This window comes from Rhineura floridana, chromosome 6, assembly GCF_030035675.1.
Source record: "Rhineura floridana isolate rRhiFlo1 chromosome 6, rRhiFlo1.hap2, whole genome shotgun sequence".
Taxonomy (NCBI): Eukaryota; Metazoa; Chordata; class Lepidosauria; order Squamata; family Rhineuridae; genus Rhineura; species Rhineura floridana.
The window spans coordinates 50,622,646-50,643,580 of NC_084485.1; the positions used below are offsets into that span (position 1 = coordinate 50,622,646).

Sequence of the window (20,935 nt, forward strand, 5' to 3'; positions counted from 1 at the left end):
CAGCTCTGGTGTCTGTACGCATCCATTGTTGAGCAGCTGGGCAGAAGGCATGCCAGGTCAGCCGAGGGAGGATTACGCCTCTTGGGCTCTGCAGCCGCTTGGATTAAGGGGCTATGCAGATTTACTCTCTGCTCTTGCTTCAATTCCTCTCCCTCAAACATTCTGTATAGAGAACATGCAAGCAATGCAGAATAAACTAGGTCATTGCAAAGGGACTTTGTGCATCTGTGAGATCCTCTGGGGGAGGCCACTGGCTTCTCACAGCTCCCAACTCCTGCTTGTAGCTTTTTTGCTCCCTTACCAAGTTGCACTGCTGCCTCCCCTAGATCTTGAAATGGGATGTGATTAGCACAGGCAACAGATGGGGAATTTCTATGTGCTGCAAATGCCGCCTCCTGATAAGTGCTTTGCTGATGCTATTCCAGTACCCAGGTCTCCTTCTCCTTCCTGGCAGACAGACTCTGCAAGAAGCAACTTCCTGCTGGTTTGAACCTCACGCACCAGTGTCTGCCGCAGGACATGGAACCTAGGCTGCCTCTGCCTTTCATGTCTGGATTTAGTTGCTGCTATCCCTTCAGCCTAGCAGAGCCATGGATTTACAGATCAAGCTGGTATGAATACAGGGAACAAATCCATAACCATCCATCTATCCAATGGCATTAATTTCAGCATGTTTATGTATCGGGTAAGCAGGATACCCCTTGCAGTGCCTGCCCACCATAGCTCTTCACCTTTCTTGGTAGATGGAAATACTCCAGGCTTGTGAAGCAAGTGTTCAAGCCTGTCTGAACCTCCACAAGCAGTTTCTGTTCTCCCAGTTCTGCTACTTTCAGGAGTTGCTTTATCTGTGGACGTGAAATCATATTCATTTTTGTTTCTGTTAAAGAATGAAAATAACAGTGCTATAGGCTGCTCCAAAGGTCTTTATGGGGGGTAATAGTATATTGGTCATAGTTAGTGCTATCTGTAATGTTACCAACAGTTGAGAGAGGCAATATTTCCTAGAGGGTTGCTGGGAACAGAGCTTGGCCTTATATGAAAAGTTTGTTGTCTACATGCTAAGGAGCACTTGAACTTTGGGAGCTACTGATTTAGAGTTGTTTCAAGTGAGGCGCTGTTTGTCTTAACTCACTTGAATGAACAGAAAGCTGCATGTAGAGAATTTAGAAGTGGAAAATGGTTGAGTAAGTATGAGCATACAGAACTCCCCTGCTGTTTGAAGCTGCTTAGTGAGCTATCTGCCGCCCTCGCTGGTAAAATGCCCAGACCTTTTCTATACATTGCAGGATCCATGTTAACTAGAGTCATCCTTTGGGGCTGAAGTTATTCCATAGTGATGCTTTTTTTTGCAACTAGTTACCATAACCCTAAGGGCATCCCCAAAGCTTGCTATGAGGTCTGAGAAAATTGCAGGGGGTCTCGTCACCTAGGCTCCTAGAAATTTGATGGACAAAACGCATGGCTGATACCTAAAAATTCACATCTTCCACAAATGTGAAATCATTTCCCCCCCTGAACACTCCCCATTCCTTTTCTTTGTGTATGTATGCATTCTCTTAGGCAGACTGTGAACAGACAATTCCCTTTCAGAGGAAAATGGAAATGGACTGCCTTCAAGTCGATCCTGACTTATGGCAACCCTATGAATAGGGTTTTCATGGTAAGCGGTATTCAGAGGGGGTTCACCATTGCCTTCCTCTGAGACTGAGAGGCAGTGACTGGCCCAAGGCCACCCAGTGAGCTTCATGGCTGTGTGGGGATTCAAACCCTGGTCTCCCAGGTCATAGTCCAGCACCTTAACCACTACACTAGGAATAAAACTGCCCTTGCCCATGAGGTACACTTTTTATATCCTGCTATTGTCTCTGGTCAAACAATTTGCATATTTTCAAAGTGCTTCAGATTGTACCTTTAGAAGAGCTGAAACTATCCTCCAGAAGCATGGTCAGTGTTGCTGCAACATATGTGTATAAAGCTTCATATGACCATCCTAGGCATCAACTGGATTGTGCCCATGAGGAATAATACAGCCCCTTTACCTGCTCTGCAGCAGTGGCATCGCTAGGGTTGGTGTCACCCGGTGCGGCAACTCATGGTGTCACCCCCATGGACCTCCTCCCGTACCAGACCATACAGAATCCTTAGTAATGTTTTTGTACTAATGTTACTCGTAAATCGTAATTCCTGTATATCACTGAATGTAATAGCAATAATAGTGACATAAACAACTAGCAAAATTAAAATTACACCTTTAAATTACAATATCATACACACAGCCTAAATATATTTACATTTATACATAGTCTCATGTGGTTAAAGTGAAAATTCGGTAAGAAAACAATAGAATTCGAAGTAAAAACGTTTAGAACTACATCAAAATTATGTTCATTTTAACATTAAGCTTTACTGTTACATGAGATACATTAATGGATTAGGTTTGCATAATCAATAACTGCCCAAATAATGTAGAAGTTGTAGACAAATACATATCGAAATATACTCATAAATGAAATAATACCAAAAAAATAAACAGGAACAAATACAGAAACATTTCAGCACTTAGTGAACATCTCGACTAAATCAGAACTTTCCTTTCCTGGCCTTCAAAGCTGCGAACTTGTGAATCACTTCATCGAAATCAATGCCTTTCGCCAACTCATTTTCAATGGATAATATCGCAAGATCAGAAAGCCTTGACTGTCCCATGGTAGATCGCAAATAGTTCTCCATACACAGACACACAGAGCCAGCTGTGGGATCGTCACACAAACAACCTACACTATTTTTCCCTTTCACAAGTACATGCAAAAGATTAAACCCAGGACCTTCTGCATGCAAACCACATGCTCAGCCTAGCAGTGAGATACAGGGTAGAAAAGCACTCACTGTTCTGCTGGTTCTAGTGCTTCTCCAGCACTTTCTTCTGCAAATAAGAACATAAGAACATATGAAGAGCCTGCTGGATCAGGCCAGTGGCCCGTCTAGTCCAGCATCCTGTTCTCACAGGATGGAAGATTGGAAGACAATCTTACTCTGCCATGAGTGATCGCCAATGGATGAATGATTAGTGCCGCCTCATGCCTGATTCTGAAATGTGTGGGCCTGTGGATAGAGATTCACAGAAATCATCCATCTCAACCCCACAATCCTATAACACTATGTTCTGAGGGACACACCACTTCAGTGAAAAGGCACTTCCACAGAGACATTGAACCTGAAAATCATAGCAATTACATGACAGTGCCTGCAAAAGTAACTCCCACTATATTGGAAAGTGTAGCAGTCACCAGTGAGCACAGCATCCATGTGAAGGCATCAGGTTAATATGCAATGCCGGGCCATCAGCCCATGTAGCCTCACATCGCCCTGTGATGGTTGCAGTGGGGTTGTTATTGGGTGTAAATTAGCTCTTAAGGGTAAGTTGACAAAGTCCTTTAATTATGACATTAAAACAGCACTCTTAAGTATTCACCAGCTTCTTTATGTTTCATTGTGACCTTTCAGGTCCTTGTTTGTAAACAGACATTAAACCACAGTTCCCATTTCAGATGTAAGTTTGATTTTTTTATTGTAAGCCTCCCTGGGAGTATAACAAATAACTAGATTAAATAAATAAATGTAAAACGACAACCAAAGTACCTATCCTATGGAAGAGTAGGGCTGTTTGCTGTTCCTGACTTAACAGCCCATAGGATGCTCTGACTGACTTCCTTCTGTCGCTAGACTGTGATGTCTTTAGGGAAGCTTACCTGCCCCTCCTCCTTCTGCCCTTTCCACTTTTTTCTTCTCTGACTGTCCGGACTGTCCAGGAGAGAGGAGACATCCTTTTGTCTCTGCTCTCTCCAAGCCATAGGGCTAACTCCTACACCTGGGTGTTACACCTCCAACTTAGATAGTTAGTTAGAACTAGGTATGCCTTTCTATCTACTATGTATTTCTATAAATTATAGGACGTTGGGCCCAACGTCCTGTAGGACCCTGCAGAGTTGCGTAGCGGAACGGAGAGTTTTGAGCGAGCTTATGTGTGTGTGTTTGAATCTTTGCTAAGATTCTACCTTCCCTGTAAATTAGTCAGACAGAGACTTTAAGCTTTAAAATAAGAAAGAACTACTTTATTCTGGAAGTACATGCTTGATAGGAAAGAGTTCTATATCTAGCTAACTAGCTATGCTGGAGCAGCCGGCACTGGTCCCAGTGCTAGCCCTCATGCTGGTTGAGAGGAGAGACAAAGGAAAGATGTCTGCTCCCCTCTCGAGAGAAAGAAAACTGGTGGAAGGCCGGAAGGAACAGGGATCAACATTCTTTGCATATCAGTCTAGCAGGAAGGAAGAGACAGCAGGAGATCAAAGGACAGGTATAGCCTAGCAACCAAGAGGTCTCCTCTCTAGCCACACCTTTAGCCCCATGCAGCCTCAACCCACAAGCTTTCTTATTTTACTAAGTCTCAAGTCTCAGTGATACTGATGCAGGGTAAAAGCCTTCTTTCTTAGGCAAACGCATGCACATGCTGACACACTCTCATTTCAACATCTGTTACTTTCTGCTTGCTGTTGTGCTGCTTTAAACGAAATTTAGCAACACAGTTACACACAGCAACACTGCTAACTATGGATGGGCAGCTTCGAGGCTCCTGCTTGCCCCCCTTTTATGGCACCTTATCTTTGAACCAGACTTGAACTGGACAGCCCTTAAACACAGGACACCTTCAAAAGAGAGAACTGTGCTGTGTAAAGTAGGACCCATGGCCACCCTACTCACAGAACTGGCCCTACCATTTCTGGGCAAGGTGATTGAGCGAGTGGTGGCTGAACAGTTACAGACACACTTGGATGAAGCAGATTATTTAGATCCATTCCAATGGGGTTTCAGGACTGGACATGGAATGGAAACAGCCTTGGTCGCCCTGGTGGATGATATGAGGAGGGCGTTGGATAGGGGAGAATTCACCTTCCGCGTCCTCATGGATCTCTCAGCGGCTTTCGATACCGTTGACCATGGTATCCTTTTAGATCGCCTGGAGGGATTAGGAATAGGGGGCACTGTTTTACGGTGGCTCCGTTCCTATCTCTCAGACAGGCACCAACGGGTAGCATTGGGGGATGAGGTTTCAGACCCTTGGCCTCTCAATTGTGGAGTGCCACAGAGCTCTATCCTCTCCCCCATGCTATTCAACATCTATGTAAAGCCGCTGGGGGCCATCATCAGGAGATTTGGGCTGCGGTGCCACCAATATGCGGATGACACTCAGCTCTCTCGTTTAAGTCTTCACCAGAGTTGGCAGTGGACACCATTTCCAAGTGCCTGGAATCCGTAAGTGAATGGATGGGAAGGAATAGGCTGAAACTAAATCCCGACAAGACCGAGGTGTTGCTCGTGGGAGACAGGGGCAGGTTGGGGGATATAGACCTGGTGTTCAATGGGGTAAAATTGCCCCTAAAAGACCAGGTCCGCAGCCTCGGGGTCATTCTTGACTCCCAGCTGTCCATGGAGGCTCAGGTCTCGGCAGTGAGCCGGGCAGCTTGGTATCAATTACATCTGATAAGGAGACTGCAACCCTACCTTCCTGCCCATCTGCTCCCACGGGTGATACATGCCCTGGTCTTCTCCCGCTTAGACTACTGTAATGCGCTCTACGTGGGGTTACCCTTGAAAACGGTCCGGAAATTACAACTGATACAGAATGCGGCGGCTTGTTTGATTAAGAACAGCCGCCGCCGTGATCATATCACTCCGGTGTTAGTAGATCTACACTGGCTACCAGTTGTTTACCGGGCCCAATTCAAGTTGTTGGTGCTGACCTTCAAAGCCCTATACGGTTTCGGCCCAGTTTATCTGAAGGAGCGCCTCCAGCATCACCAATTATGCCTCCTGACGAGATCAGCCACACAAGACCTTCTCTCGGTCCCACCAGTTAAGATAGCAAGGCTGGTACAGACCAGAGAGAGAGGGCATTTTCGATTGTGGCCCCTACCCTCTGGAATTCCCTTCCTTTTGATCTTCGCCATGCCCCTTCCCTGATAGGTTTCTGCTGGGCCTTGAAGACCTGGCTGTTCAGGCAGGCCTATGGGATCTCTAGGGTAGGTTGCTTTTAATATTGGTATATTAATTACTGTTTTGGTTTTCATTGGTTTTTATTGGATTTTACTATGTAAATGTACATCACCTAGAGTGACCGTTAATTCGGCCAGATAGGCGACTCATAAATAAAATTTTATTATTATTATTATTTATTATTAAGCAGAGAGAGGTAGTTCTGGGCCTTAGGAAAAGACAGACATTTGTGATTTGTTTATGCTTGCATATTGCAACTGCCAGGGAGGTGGAAAGACAGGCTGCCTGCACACCGTATCTTTACAGTACATTCAAAACACCCACCCCACCAAGAATCCTGGGAACTGAAGTTTGTTAAGGGTGCTGGACATTGTTGCTCTGTGAGGGGCAAACTACAGTTCCCACTAGGATTTTTGTGGGGTGTGTGTTAAGGGTATGATGTGAAGGCAGCCTCAGTTGTGGGATTTTGCACCACAAGTGCCAAATAACTAGCCTTGGGTATTGGGCACCTTAGGGAAGGATGGGGGCACCCTTTTTTTCTGCCTCAGGTAGCAAAATGTTTTGGGGCAGCCCTTTAGGCTCTCCTAGACCATTAGTAGAATCCAGCCATATGGCTTTCCTAAGCTACGTTACTCTGGCCTGCAGGTGGAGATCGACATGTTTGGACTCCTCATATGGCCTACTCGGTAAATAAATGCATAAAGAAATAATGGCCACTTTCTTTGCTTGAAAAAAGCTTGAAAAAAGCTAACTTGTTAGGGAGGATCAGCTTCCCCCGTTTCCCTGGCATGCTTTTTTCCTACCTACGTGGAGCTTTTGAATGGGGCAGCGGCACTGAACCCTCCAAACTCCTGCCTGCAGCGATATTCGCCTTTTGGTCCGAGGGGAATGGACAGGGCCTGGGCTTGTTCAGGTCGCGGGGGAGATCTCAGAGATGCTTCCAGGTTTCACATTCGGCGTGGCAGCGGAGACGCTGCGCTGAAGCGGGGCTGAGATCGTTTTGTGGCCTTCAGGCGTGCTGCGAGGGGGGTCTCCCTTGCCAACGCGAGTCAGCTGCCGGCCACATTCGTGCTGCCCTTGTCGGCAGCCTCCCGGGGATCTCTCGCTTCTCCGTCGGCCACTGCCTGTTCCCGCCCCTTCCTTCCCCCAACGATGCCCAAAGCAGGCGTCGCAGTCAAGGGCTTCTCATGAGGTTGCGTTGGCCTACCACAGCTAACCCGGGCCCACTTTTCTCCGCGGTTGCCTTTCACCCGCCAGTCGGTCTGTCGGTCTCTCTGCCTGTCTAATATGCACACATTCGCTCTACGGTGAATAGGATTGCAGCCATATCGTTGCCTTGAAATAGATGGAGGCCGCTGAGTTTGTGAAGGGCGCACTGCCGGGGGGTCGGCTCTTGGTGTCACCCCGTCTCTGGGTGTCACCCGGTGCGGCCTGCACCTGCCGCACCACCCTAGTGATGCCCCTGCTCTGCAGGCCTAAATAGTTTGAATTGAGATGTGATTAGCAACATGGATTGATTTGCAGCTGATGGTCTCATTTTTCTTCTGTCAAGACACCTATCAGGAAAGTGACTGTTCACATAGGCCTTGTCCATGAAGTATATAAAAGTTTTACTGCACTTCCTCTTTTCCTAGCTAAACCTAGTGGCTTTTTTCCTCACATGGTAGGCAATTGTCTTAAGGTTGTAGGAAAACCCAGTTTTTTAAAAGGGAATTAGACAAATTCATCAATAATAAGGCTACAAATCATGGTCATTACATGCTGCCTCTAAGATCAGAGGTAGCATGCATCTGAATACCAGCGATAAGTAGCAACAGCAGGAGAGAACTATTGCCCTTATGTCCTGCCTGTGGGCTTTCCATAGGCGTCTGGTTGGTTACTGTGAGAAACATGATGTTGGTCTAGCCATACCTTTGGTCTGATCCAGTGGGAGGTGGCATTCTTAAGTCCTATTCTGACTTATTGTCCATTTAGACACTCTTTTCTTTTTAAAAGAAAAGAAAATTAGCATGTTGGACTAATTATTCTGTGATGCAGTCAATAGCACTGATTGCTTCTGCATCTATTTTGATACATTATGCCTGGCACAAACAGTTATTCCAATTAGATGCCTAAAATGAGACTAATATCCCAGATGGACCCAGTTTCATTTCTTAAATTCTTTGCATTAAAAAAGTATGGCAAGTCAGCAGGAAAATTAAGAATTGTATCTGGAAAAAAGTGTTCCACATTTTCAGTCATTATTGTATTTGGTTCATGGATATGAATGGAATCGCTTTACATAATTGTGATGTCCTGTTAAAGTTTACATGTGAAATCACAAGTTATATTACTATTATTGCTCCAAGGAATGAGGTGTGGCAAGACACTCCTTAGCCTTTCCAACTCGCATGTGGTTTTATAAATTAAACTTGATACCTTCATCTGCCCTGAGAAGCAAACTAGAATCAAGTAAAGCTCAGTTTTTTAAAAAAGTTTCCAATAATTAATTGCTTTCTAATACTTGAACAACCTCATTCTGTGCCTTCTGAAGTTTCTCAGTAGTCTAGCTTTTTAAGAGTTGTTGAGCCAAGATTAGGCATCCGTGTTTCACTTTCTAATCCATTTATCCTGTCCATTTATCCTGTCTTATCTGAAAAGTTTATGACCGTGGAATTTACCATTCATGGGTTGAGAGAATAAAGTTTGCAAGGTCTAATCTAAAGTTGTTGTTGTTGTTTGATTTATATCCCACCCTTCCTCCCAGCAGGAGCCCAGGACAGTAAACAAAAGCACTAAAAATATTAAAACATCATAAAAACAAACTTTAAAACACATTAAAACAAAACATCTTCAAAAATGTTACTTAAAAAAGCTATCAAAACATCTTCTAAGATTAAAAACATTTTAAAAAAGAAAATTTAAGAACATATTAAAAAGCAATTCCAACACAGATGCAGACTGGGATAAGTCTCAACTTAAAAGACTTGTTGAAAGAGGAAAGTCTTCAATAGGCGCCAAAAAGATAACAGAGATGGCGCCTGACTAATATCTAAGGGGAGGGAATTCCACACGGGAGGTGCCGCCACACTAAAGGTCCATTTCCTATATTGTGCAGAACAGACCTCCTGATAAGATGGTATCCGGATTCACCTGCAGAGTGCAGTGATTGACTGAGTGTATAAGGGATAAGACGGCCTTTCAGGTATCCTAGTCCCAAGCTGTATAGGGCTTTGTACACCAAAACTAGAACCTTTAACTTGGCCCAGTAGCAAATGGGCAGCCTAAAATGTCTGTTGGAAAAAGGATAAGCTTGTAAGGGATTTTAGTAACTTGAGGAGGAAGAACATAGTAAATATACTCACAAGACAACCTCATTCTAACATGATCCCAGTGTGACCAGACAACATAAGATTAAAAGGTGGCATTTAGCTTTAAAATTATAATAAATCTCCCAAATTGTCATCTAATTGAATGAAAGCTCATGCCATATTAAACTAGTTAATCTCTTAAAACACTGCAACCTTTTTTTTGTTGTCTTCCTTCTAAGTTAGGTGATTGCAGTCTTCCCAGGCAGCATGTTCCAGAGGCTTCCTTCCTCAAAACGGGGGAAAAAAGCAGCATGTATGGTTTAGGTAGAGTATCCTTCCTATAGTGACGAGATGGAAGATCGAAGCGAGCCCCATATAAACAGCTCTGTGCTTACTAACGAAGAGTAGGAAATAGGAATAAATATCATTTCTTCAGGGAGCAGGTGGACCCTCTGGCTCTTAGTGCAGCTTCAGGTCTATGAACCTGTGGTGCAGATGATAGGCTCTGAAGCTGCCACTCCATATCAGGACAACTATTCACACAAGTGGCACGGATGGTTGCAGATAGGCATAGAATCTCAGTCTATTAAGTTGGATCAGGATTGTGCTGCTACTTTTCTTTATGCTCAAGGCATCGGAGTTCTTGTAAATGTGTATTGAATAGAGCAGAGCTGAGCCTATGAACCTGTGTTTCATAGTTCTTGAGACACCCAAGTGTCACTTTTTAGCACTGTTCCATTTAAAGCATGAAAGCAAGCAGCGGTAAGCAGGATTCCTAACTCTTTGTGTGAGCCAAGCATTCAATTTAAGCATACAACAAGCTGCATATACTCACTGTTGCCATGCAAGGCCCAGAGAAATAGCTGGTAAGTTTAAAGGAAAGTTTGTCTCTTGCTTTAATCCCTTTGTGTATCTATTCTCAACAAATTCAGACTTCATACCAAAGGTGAGATCTCCTTTCCTTTCTCATTTCACAGGAGACTTCACAGTCTAAAAAATTAATATACAAGATGGGATACTGATCAATTGGGACTTGTTTGTCTATCTTAATCTAAATCATAAAAGCAAGTGTGCAGCATTCCATCACACTTAGGGTAACTAGTGACTAGGATATGGTTATGCAGGGAAGAGTACAGTTTGTTTATGTCTGAAGTCACCAGGGAGGAAATGTAAAGCACTGCATTTGAGGAGTTGCAGGGGGGAAGAGAGCCAGAATGGCATGGGAGAAGAAAGGGGGATCAGAGGAATACTTGGTGAGGGGGAATCTGGGAGAGTAAGCCAAGGGTGATGGGGAGAGTGCTAGAGAAATGCAAAGACAGGTTGGGGGAGAGGCAATCAGGAAATACTGGATGGGTGGGAAGGAAAAAACCCAGGGAATATTTCTGTTGGTAGTGGTGGTTGTGGTGTGTGTGTGTGGAGGGGAGAAATACTGCTGGGGAGAATGATGGAAGCTAGAATCGTCACTTCAGCCTACTCTCCCCTCCCACCCATGACACAGAACATGACATTTCAAAGGCCTGTTGCTAGTTGACTATAAACCTTCCCATATACCTGTGGTTGTCAGATTTATGTTTTTCTCCCTTTGTGTTCACATTGTCTTCCCAGCTGCCTTATCGCTACCAGCAGATCAGAATATCAAGGAGATGGCATGTACAACTAATCATGTCTTCAACCTGGGCCACCTCTAGATTTCAAAGAACCACTAGGGTAGCCTTCCCCAACCTGGTGCCCTCCCCAACCTGGTGCCCTCCAGACGTTTGGGAAAACTTCTATCACCCCTGGCTATTGGTTGTGCTGGCTGGGGTTGATTGGAGTTGGAGTCCAAAATATCCAGAGGCACCAGGTTGGGTCAGGCTGCATTAGGGGTTTGACGGAACTGCCAGCCATATTAGCTAGTAATTCCTCCAGAGTTACCAGAAAATGATCCAGATCCATCCACTTCCAGGAATGGACCATCCAATGTTTTAGTTGTCAGTGCTTTGATGGGAAACCACTGAATGCTTTATGAAAGCTGCTTGAGCCTTTTCAAGAAAGCGTATAAAATCATACACTGTTAGTTTTAGTGACAAGGTATTCAAGGGATGGCTTATGGATTTTGGAAAAGGGCTGCAGTGGATATAGTCCAGTTCTCCCTTCCTATTTCTGCTAATGGAACTCATTACTATAACTCTTCTCTAAAAGCATCATAAGGCTAAGCACGCCCATTTCTTTCAGTATCTCCTCATAGGGCTTTGTTTCTAGTCCCCTGATCATCCTCATTGCCCTCTTCTGAACCTGTTCCAGTTTGTCTGCATCCTTCTTGAAGTGTAGTGTCCAGAACTGGTTGCAGTACTCAAGATTAGGCCTAACCAGTACCGAATAGAGGGGAACCAATACTTCATGCGATTTGGAAGGTATACTTCTGTTGATACAGCCTAAAATAGCATTTGCTTTTTTTAGCCACATCATGTGTTTTTTAATTGTTTTTTTAAGTGTTTTTAAATTTGTATATTTTGTTTTTGATATTTTTAATTATTGTAAACCTCACAGAGAGCTTTGGCTATGGGGCGGTATACAAATGTAATAAATAATAATAAATAGCTAGCATAATGCCTGCCATGATGATCGGTGTCTGTGTCCGTGGAGAAATTGTATATTGCAAGGGTTACTTTCTCTGTGTCTTTGGGCAGCCATTCACTTATATAAGGGATGCACACAGACACCATTGAGAAAAGGGCTAAAAATGCCTCCTGCTGCTACTGACTCAGTATTGAGAATCAACTCTGCTCCTGCATGTGTAGTACAGCTCCTTCACTTACATAGTTTCTTTCTGGATTATGTTTCTTAGTCGTTCTGAAAGTAAGCTGGAATGCTGGTTTCTCTGTATAGGCAGATGATGAAATCTTTAGCTAATATCTACTATTCAAAGACTGGAATATTAAAATTAACATGGGGTTTATTGGATTCAAGTATTTACATTTTCCATTAACTTGTCTGAATCCCCTTACAGAGTGCTACGTTTAATATGCATGTATCCAGGCTATGCCTCTAGTGTCTCAGTGAAAATCAAGATGTACAGCAGGAGCCTTTCTTCTCTTACTATAATATCTTAATTCATATGCAGAACTATGAAGCAGCAATAATTCAGCTGACCGTATAAATACTGTTCCCTTGTTTGTATTCTGAAGCTCAGGAATCATAGAGACAGACCCACCCAGTTTCCTTCAAGCTATTTCAAGTACTCTGCCAGTGATAAAACCTCAATTCAAGACTGGCTGCAGAGGATGCTTCATCAAGCGTTTCACATGGGTAGGATCTTGGCACAGTTCCTATTTTAGTTGCCTGTTTTGAACTCTGGTTCAGCCTTGCCCTTTCAGAAGTAATCCCTGCAGCTGTTAGAATTTTCCAGTTGGAATTTACTTTGGTAAGGCCTCTAGTTTATAGAAGGGAAAATGAAGAAAGGCTGGCTGGCTGGGAGTGTCTGCCATTATTTTAATTTCCTTAGCCTTCTTCCTTGCCACCTAATTTGGTGTGCATGTGTTACCAAGGAGGTTCTACATCCCTTGCACAGACATCACAGCAACTTTTGTAACAAATGAGCCCGCACATGTCCTTGTTCTTATAAAAGGCAAAATGGTAGCTATTGAATATTTTTGTGGGAAACATAAACTTCATGATCATTGTGAAGGATGGCTTGAAGGGCGTCTTTGACATTGCTCTCTGGTTGGAGCAACTACACTTTGATTTACTTTTATTCAAGTTTGCAGCCCACACCATCTCAAATGTTCAGGGCAAATAATAGGATTTGTGTCTTAAATAGCTAAGATATTACTACTTGGTAAACTCCTTTCAACAAGACATTGGATATGGCAGGAGAGGTGAGGAAAATGTATTGAACGTAGTGGTATACAAGTGATAACCTGTCTGGCTGTCCTCCTTAATTCTGTCTTAGAATTAATACAAGGTTCCTTGGTCTGTGGCCTACACACCAGTTCCTTAGTGATGCTGTGTGGAGTTTGTGCGTCAGGTATCAATAATCTGCAAAGAGGCCTAGACTAAGAAGTAAAGAACAGCAGCTGGAGGAAAAGAGATGTACAGGGGCCAGAGCAAAAGCTGTGAGTGCAGGGGTGTCCTATTTACCGTCCTTGGGACTCCCTTGGAAACTTGCCAAACTAAATTTGCTGTAGCCTGGAACTGGGTGCAGCTGACTGTTGAATGGGACGCAGCTGTGGACAGCCTGAGGAAATGCCATCGGCCTTGGTGCCTGCCCATAAAAACAAGGCAAGACCGAGACACTAGGGCTGCAATCCAGTACATGTCTACTTAGAAGTAAGCTCCATAGGGATCAATGGGACTTATTCATAGGTAAGTGTGTATTGGACTGCAGCCTAGCATGATGTCAGCTGTTTCCAGGAATCCTCTCTGTTTTGAAATTTGGGGGTAAGCCATGTTTGGATCCTGGGTGATAGCCACAGTGATTACATGGAGTCCTGGGTGAGAGTAAGGAGGCTGGGAGGAGAGGTGTGTCAGAAGGAGAAGGAACTGATATCCGTTTACATTAATACAAATTGCTATTAAATGTAACACTGTGTTGTAACGTTTGTCTGTTTGGTTTTCTGTAAACTGCTTAGAGATATTTTTATACATTAAGCAGTATAGGAATGGCATAATAAGTAAGTTATCTGATGCAGAATACACAGAGCTTTAGAGAGGAAGATAGGCAGGGAATTTTCCAGTGCAAACATCTTCTACATGACTGAGGGAGCTAGTATTAAAACTGTTTTACCCCACCTAAAGACCCCTTAGCTTGGAACTCTTAAAAGCTGAAATTATTTTAGGAATGCTCCAAAATGAAAGCAAAAGCTAACCTCAAGATAAAAATTAAGAAGCTCCTGCAAATTTCTTTATCGTGCTCAGTTGAACAGTATCTGAGTTTTGCTGACAGAAAGGCAGGTGGCCATGCTGTGTATTTTTAAAGAGGGTGTTGCAAATTATGTTGTATGTGGGAACCAAAAAGAACTCTATCTATAGTACTGTGATCTGTGTATAGCAAGAGCACCAGCTGGCATGTGATCCTCAAGCTGTCCTTTGTCCAGAAGATGCACTTCACTGCTGGTATGTAGCACTGCTTAAGTAATTGGAATGAAGTGCTTTACCTGCTGTTTACCATGCAAGTAAATAATGCTCAGGATGCTTCAACAAAGTCTCTTACCATAAACGGTGAGAAGCGCCAGATGTCCAAGCTGGATTTAGAAAGGGAAGAGGTACCAGAGATCTTATCGCAAACATACGTTGGATAATGGAACGGACCAAGGAATTTCAGAAGGAAATCACCCTGTGCTTTATAGATTACAGTAAAGCCTTTGACTGTGTAGATCATGAAAAACTATGGAATGCTTTAAAAGAAATGGGGGTGCCACAGCATCTGATTGTCCTGATGTGCAACCTATACTCTGGACAAGAGGCTACTATAAGGATAGAATATGGACAAAACGATTGGTTCCCAGTTGGAAAGGGTGTGTGACAGGGGTGTATTTTGCCACCCTATTTGTTTAATCTGTGTGCAGAACATATCATACGAAAAGCGGGATTGGACCAAGATGAAGGAGGTGTGAAAATTGGAGGGAGAAATATCAATAATTTAAGATATGCAGACGATACCATACTCTTAGCAGAAACCAGTAATGATTTGAAACAAATGCTGATGAAAGTTAAAGAGGAAAGCACAAAAGGAGGACTACAGCTGAATGTCAAGAAGACTAAAGTAATGACAACAGAAGATTTATGTAACTTTAAAGTTGACAATGAGGATATTGAACTTGTCAAGAATTATCAATATCTTGGCACAGTCATTAACCAAAATGGAGACAATGTCGAGAAATCAGAAGGCTAGAACTGGGGAGGGCAGCTATGAGAGAACTAGAAAAGGTCCTCCAATGCAAAGATGTATCACTGAACACTAAAGTCAGGATCATTCAGACCATGGTATTTCCGATCTCTATGAATGGATGTGAAAGTCAGACAGTGAAAAAAGTGGATAAGAGAAGAACCAACTCATTTGAAATGTGGTGTTGGAGGAGAGCTTTGCACATACTATGGACTGTGAAAAAGACAAATCATTGGGTGTTATGTTAGAACACATTAAACCAGAACTATCACTAGAAGCTAAAATGATGAAACTGAGGTTATCATACTTTGGACACATAATGAGAAGACATGATTCACTAGTGCTGGGGAAAACAGAAAGGAGTAGAAAAAGAGGAAGGCCAAACAAGAGATGGATTGATTCCACAAAGAAAGTCACAGACCTGAACTTACAAGATCTTAACAGGATGGTTCATGACAGATGCTCTTGAAGGTCACTGATTCATAGGGTCGCCATAAGTTGTAATCAGCTTGAAGGCATATACAACAACAATCTGCTGTTTCTATGCTTTCTTTAATCAGTATATAGGGGAGCAGGTAACAAACTCTTACCTGGGGGAGATGTTCTGGTGGAATCAGAACTGCCTTCTTGGGATGGCAGTTCTGTTACTGGCTTTGTTTATATAATAACTGGCCAGGTAACAGTTTGGTATCAATACCATTTCATTATACATCAAAATAATTAACTAAACAACAGGGCCTTTAGTTATCTCTGAAATGTCACAAAAGCCCACTGAGGAGTCCCAGAATGAAAAGCTGCAGTGCTTTTCCATTTGGCAGAGTGTTTTCTTATTTCTGGTATTGTTGTTTTGGTGACTTTCATCCTTGTATGTGTAACAGTCCAGCTCTGGCAGTCAGAATGTGTTGTGATCCTTGTGTGTGTTCATGTGATGCAACCACATTTTTGTGCATCTGAACCTGTCTCTTCATTAAAAAAACCCTCAAAGCTGGGGAATCTGGAAAAACTTGGTTCCAGGTGACTGTAGAATTGTGATTGTTTTGCAGGAATTTGCCACGCTGACCAGGGAACTCAATGCATGTCGAGAACAGCTACTGGAAAGGGAAGAGGAGATATCTGAGCTGAAAGCAGAACGGAATAACACAAGGGTGAGTAGAGAATGGATCTCAGCATTAGAGACACCTAGCCCAGTTGGCAGCCTGATCCAAAAGAAACATCTCCACCGTCCCTTGGGAAGTAAAAGACATAGGTTCAATGTAGGCCAGCATCAGACAGTACCACAGGAATTTGCATATCTGGTGTGCCTGCAGGAGGTCTGCAGTTTTCCCTCTCAATAAAGTTTAATGGGATAGAAGGGAGCTTTTCATGGAATTGCCCACCCAGTCAGTAGAATTTGATAGGAGACGTGCATTCTTGATTGAATGGGGAGGGTTTAGCATAATCTCTGTAAAATCCAATTTAATTTCTGTAGAATGTTGCTGTTGCCTGTTCATTCTTATTCCAGTAAAACTTGCAGAGATTATTCAGTTACGTTTCATGATCATCTTTGTTCAATATCTCAGCAATCCTGGACCTCCAGGTGTGCTAAGGAACCTCAGCCTGCAGCATCCCCGTTAGCAGTGCGTAAATGCAAACTTGCCCCTTCTAGGGAAATGGTGTTCTGGTCACTTCTAGAATTTGCCACTTACTGTCATTTTACTGAGCTATTTCTGCACAACAACCCCTCCTTGTGTTCAGGTGCTTTTTATGACATGCACTCAAAGTGTTGCAGAAACCAAGTTTTGTGATAGCTCTAGGTCTGGGATTATCAAAGTAGGAGAGAAGGGTAAATCCTTAAGTGGCAAAAAGCTCTTGCTGATTGCTCTGCTTGTCTGTTTCTGTCTGCTGAACCCCTGTCTTATTGCATCACCTTTTTGGAGCAAATGTGAACATCACTGATTTGATTTTTAAAGGAAGAAGCTGGTTATCTGTACACTAATGATAATGAGTATGTATTGTATGCATCTGCCACATACATTTATTAATTTAGTTATAGCAACCCCAGATATGCAATCTTATCCATGGGACATAGACAAAAATAATGTTCTGTCACTTACAAAATAATTTACTTAAAGTATATCAGCATGCACAGTATGTTAACAACATACATCATGCCTGCTTTGAGTGCACATCCTGATTAGGTTGCTTTGAAACAGGTTGCCAGTGAAGATAGCCATTTTAAAGAGTAATGAAAATGATTTGGAAACACATTGCTTCCTATGATGTGATACACATTTCTTGGTCCTGCTATTGCCTGTGGTCAAACAGGGTTTTACAAAAACCGCATTTTCTGAGGCAAAAAAAGTTGAAAAAAGTCCTCTGACTGTAGTCATAGATTTTGTTTGAGCAATGTGTCCTTGGTGATGCTGGCAAAGCTGTTTCAGGCCAGGCTCATTAAAGCCTACCTCAAAGGAGAGGCAAGCTTTACAAACTGTGGAATTCTTCTCTTCAAAGCAGGAAAGGAATTGCTGGCTTGTTTGTCCTCTCAGCTTTCCCTTGTTTGGAATGTAATGGGACCATATCACTCCATTCTTTTTTCCTTTTTTTAAAAAAAATGTGTAACTTTCAGGTTAATGCAAGGGTAGCTTTGGAAAGCTCACCCTCTCCACTTCTTGTGCTATATTGCCTTTAAACAACTCCTGTTTTCCTATTTGCTTACTGCTGTATGTAATTTCACATTCATCAGGTTCTGAGATTGAAGCCTTGGTTTCTGTTGAATAAACTGGCTACTAGCATAGAAACTATGCTAGGCAGGAAGCAAATGGTAATCTTTACCTTTGGGTGCAGAAATAGTCTGTCAGTAAAACCTGGCCACTTTTTTGGTTACGCCCTAAAATGACAAGTAGACAGATACAGCCCCTTTCTACCTTGCATTGGCTTTGAATGAGGAATGACTGGAGCCACTTCTTGCCTTGCAGCTTTTGTTGGAGCACCTGGAGTGCCTGGTATCAAGACACGAACGCTCTCTGAGGATGACTGTGGTGAAGCGGCAAGCTCAGTCTCCATCTGGTGTCTCCAGTGAAGTTGAAGTTCTAAAAGCATTAAAATCTTTGTTTGAACATCATAAAGCACTGGATGAGAAGGTGAAGTTGGTTTTGATAGTGGATGCATAGCCTCAGCAAAACCAGCTGTTTTACAACTCAGGACCTTTAAATTACAGGTCTCCAGTGACCCAAAGTATTGTCTTTGTTCAGTGCTTTCCTGCAGATCTCCCCAAAACTTTTGCATTTCTTTTAAGTGATTGCCTGCCTGAGCCAAGGGTTTGCCCTTTAAAGAGAGGTCCAAAATGTTTGTGCTTTACATCCCAGGAATTGTTTCCAGTATTGAATCTGTGCAGACATTCCTTTGAAGGGATATGCTGGACTCCCCCTCCCTACCTTAGTTAACCCCCATACCCTGTGGACTTTACTGTCTGGACTAAGTCTAGCAGCTCTTCTGAGTCAGACAGTTCACTCATGAGATCCTCTTTGCTTATCCTGATATGCAGGTTATTTAAAGATTCCAGGCTTTAGCTCACTTCTTCCTACATAGTATTTCTTGTTACATGCATAGCTAGCTGGGATATCAGGCATCTGGAGCCAAGTGCAGTTCTTCTGCCCCCTTTAACATACGATGAGGGCAGTGTGACTTGATTGAATTATCTGTGTTATGGACTAGACTTCATGATGTTTCTGTTGGTTTAATTGGATGGGAAGCTTAGGCCAATAAACTGCCAGAAGCATCCCTGAGAGCTGTGTATCAGTTCTGCCTTTGAAAATATTATTTCTTCCATTCAGGTGAGAGAGCGCTTACGGGCAGCACTGGAACGAGTAGCTGCTCTGGAAGAGCAGCTTTCTAGTGCTCACCAGCAGGTAAATATGGGGCTTCAGACTCCACTGCAGTAGAATCAAAAGATCGGAGACTTAGAGGGAAGTAGGGAAGCTGGGAGGGATTGTATTGTTCTCTAGTAATAATGTGAAAATCCTAATAAACACTAGATTAATAAAAAATCTGAGGGTTGATCACAGCAAAAATATGTTCTGTATCTGCTGTACCATGTGACAACATTAATGGTTGTTAATATGGGACCCCAGCAGAACACTGGCATTTATTTATTTTAGTCCTTATCTGAACATATGAAACTGAACGTTACATAATACACCAAACAACTGAACTTCAAAAATGAAAATGTTGTAACCAAAAAGAAACAAAGCTTGAGGACAGAGGGAGGTTAGCTGGGGGGGGGGGGATAAGGAAATGTACTGTTCTGTTGTAATAATGTGAAAACCCTCAAGCTATAAATTAAAAAATCTAAGTCTGTTGATCACAGCAAACATATGTTCTGTATCTGCTGCACCATGTGACTTAGATCTGACAGTGATGTGAAGTGGCATCCACTGTTGATCTTTATGTTTTTGTTCCAGTTGTTGACTTTGGGATGCTAGCTCCTGTCAGTGCCGGTGCCAGGCTATTTTGCGCCTTAGGCAAGGCTAACTACTTGCACACACACACCCCAAATTGCTAACGTCAATTTTCAAAAACAGATGCCTTGTAGAAAAAATGAAAAGCACAAAACTTGAAGCTGCTGAATTTATTTTAGTTGCATTTTTTCCAAGGGTTAAAAAAACTAATCTGTATAAGACTGTGCCCCTCAAAAGTCAGTACTGCGCCCCTCTGAGGTCTGCGCCCTAGGTGGCTGCCTAGTTGGCCTAATGATAGCACTGGCCCTGGCTCCTTTATATTTTTCTGTCTTCTTTCCTTTAGATAGAAAGCTTTTTATAATTAATACTCCTTCAAATTTACTCTAATATAAGAGGACTTGGTAACAACTAAGACTAGAATTCATTCTTATGAGAGAGAATTAAGAATTGTGGAGGACCATCCTGGTGGCACAGGCAACCTCTTAGAGTTTTCAAAATGGAAAAAAAAGAAACCCACAGGACCAGTTGCTAAGAATTAATATATTGCTGCAGCATACCTATGTCTAGGGAATATTAGGATGGCAAAAAAATCAGAATAACTGCAGTTAGAAATGTGGATAGGTAGCAAAAAGGAATATTACAAGATTAAAGTTGAAATGAAGACACAGGATGCATCTCAGCCATTGTTTAGCCAAACTCAGTTATTTCCAGTTTTAACAAAAATGTTGTGGAACTTCTAGTCCAAGAGCCCTTGGCTGTTTTGCCCACCTTATAAGGCACATACGTTCCAAGCATCACAACAGATGAGTTTTTGTATATGCATACAAGAAATGCAAATCTTATAAAGCACATTGGCATCTGGTAGGCTGTAGGGCTCCACAAAGAATTGATTACACCATAATGTTTATGGATAAAATCACTGCATTGTTTTACTCAGAGTAGATCCATTGAAATTAATGAACCTAAATTAGTCATGTTTCTTAATTTTAATGGGTCTACTCTGCATAGGACTAGCATTGGATGCAACCCTCTGCTATTTGTGTAGGAATACAGCCTGTCATAAAATGTATCATCTGACAGCATTTTGTGTGGAGCATTCAAATCTGACACTTTCAGTGTGCGCCCCACCAAATTACCTTTTGTTTGCAGCACAAGGTATGTAGCTGTACTGATCTGATAAACTAAGTTTTTTCAATCCCTTGTTGGGCAGACAGGTGTGTCTTGGTGTCGAATTATATGATATATTAAATGTGTGTAGACATTTAACATGTTTAGTTTTTATTTTTTAAATA

General features: G+C 42.6%; 1 protein-coding gene across 9 annotated transcripts in view; it reads left to right on the top strand.

The window, feature by feature from the left end:
• Nucleotides 1-20,935, top strand: part of PPFIA4 (PTPRF interacting protein alpha 4) — a 175,864-nt gene that overhangs the window by 81,952 nt on the left and 72,977 nt on the right. For all 9 annotated transcript variants that reach the window (XR_009763446.1, XM_061631803.1, XM_061631808.1 and 6 more), the window contains 3 exons: nt 16,251-16,352; nt 18,162-18,326; nt 19,020-19,094. Coding sequence is in view for 8 of the 9 variants with exons in the window: in XM_061631803.1 (XP_061487787.1) it covers nt 16,251-16,352; nt 18,162-18,326; nt 19,020-19,094 (342 nt within the window). In the remaining variant the exon portion in view is untranslated. The remainder of the gene's footprint in view (nt 1-16,250; nt 16,353-18,161; nt 18,327-19,019; nt 19,095-20,935) is intronic.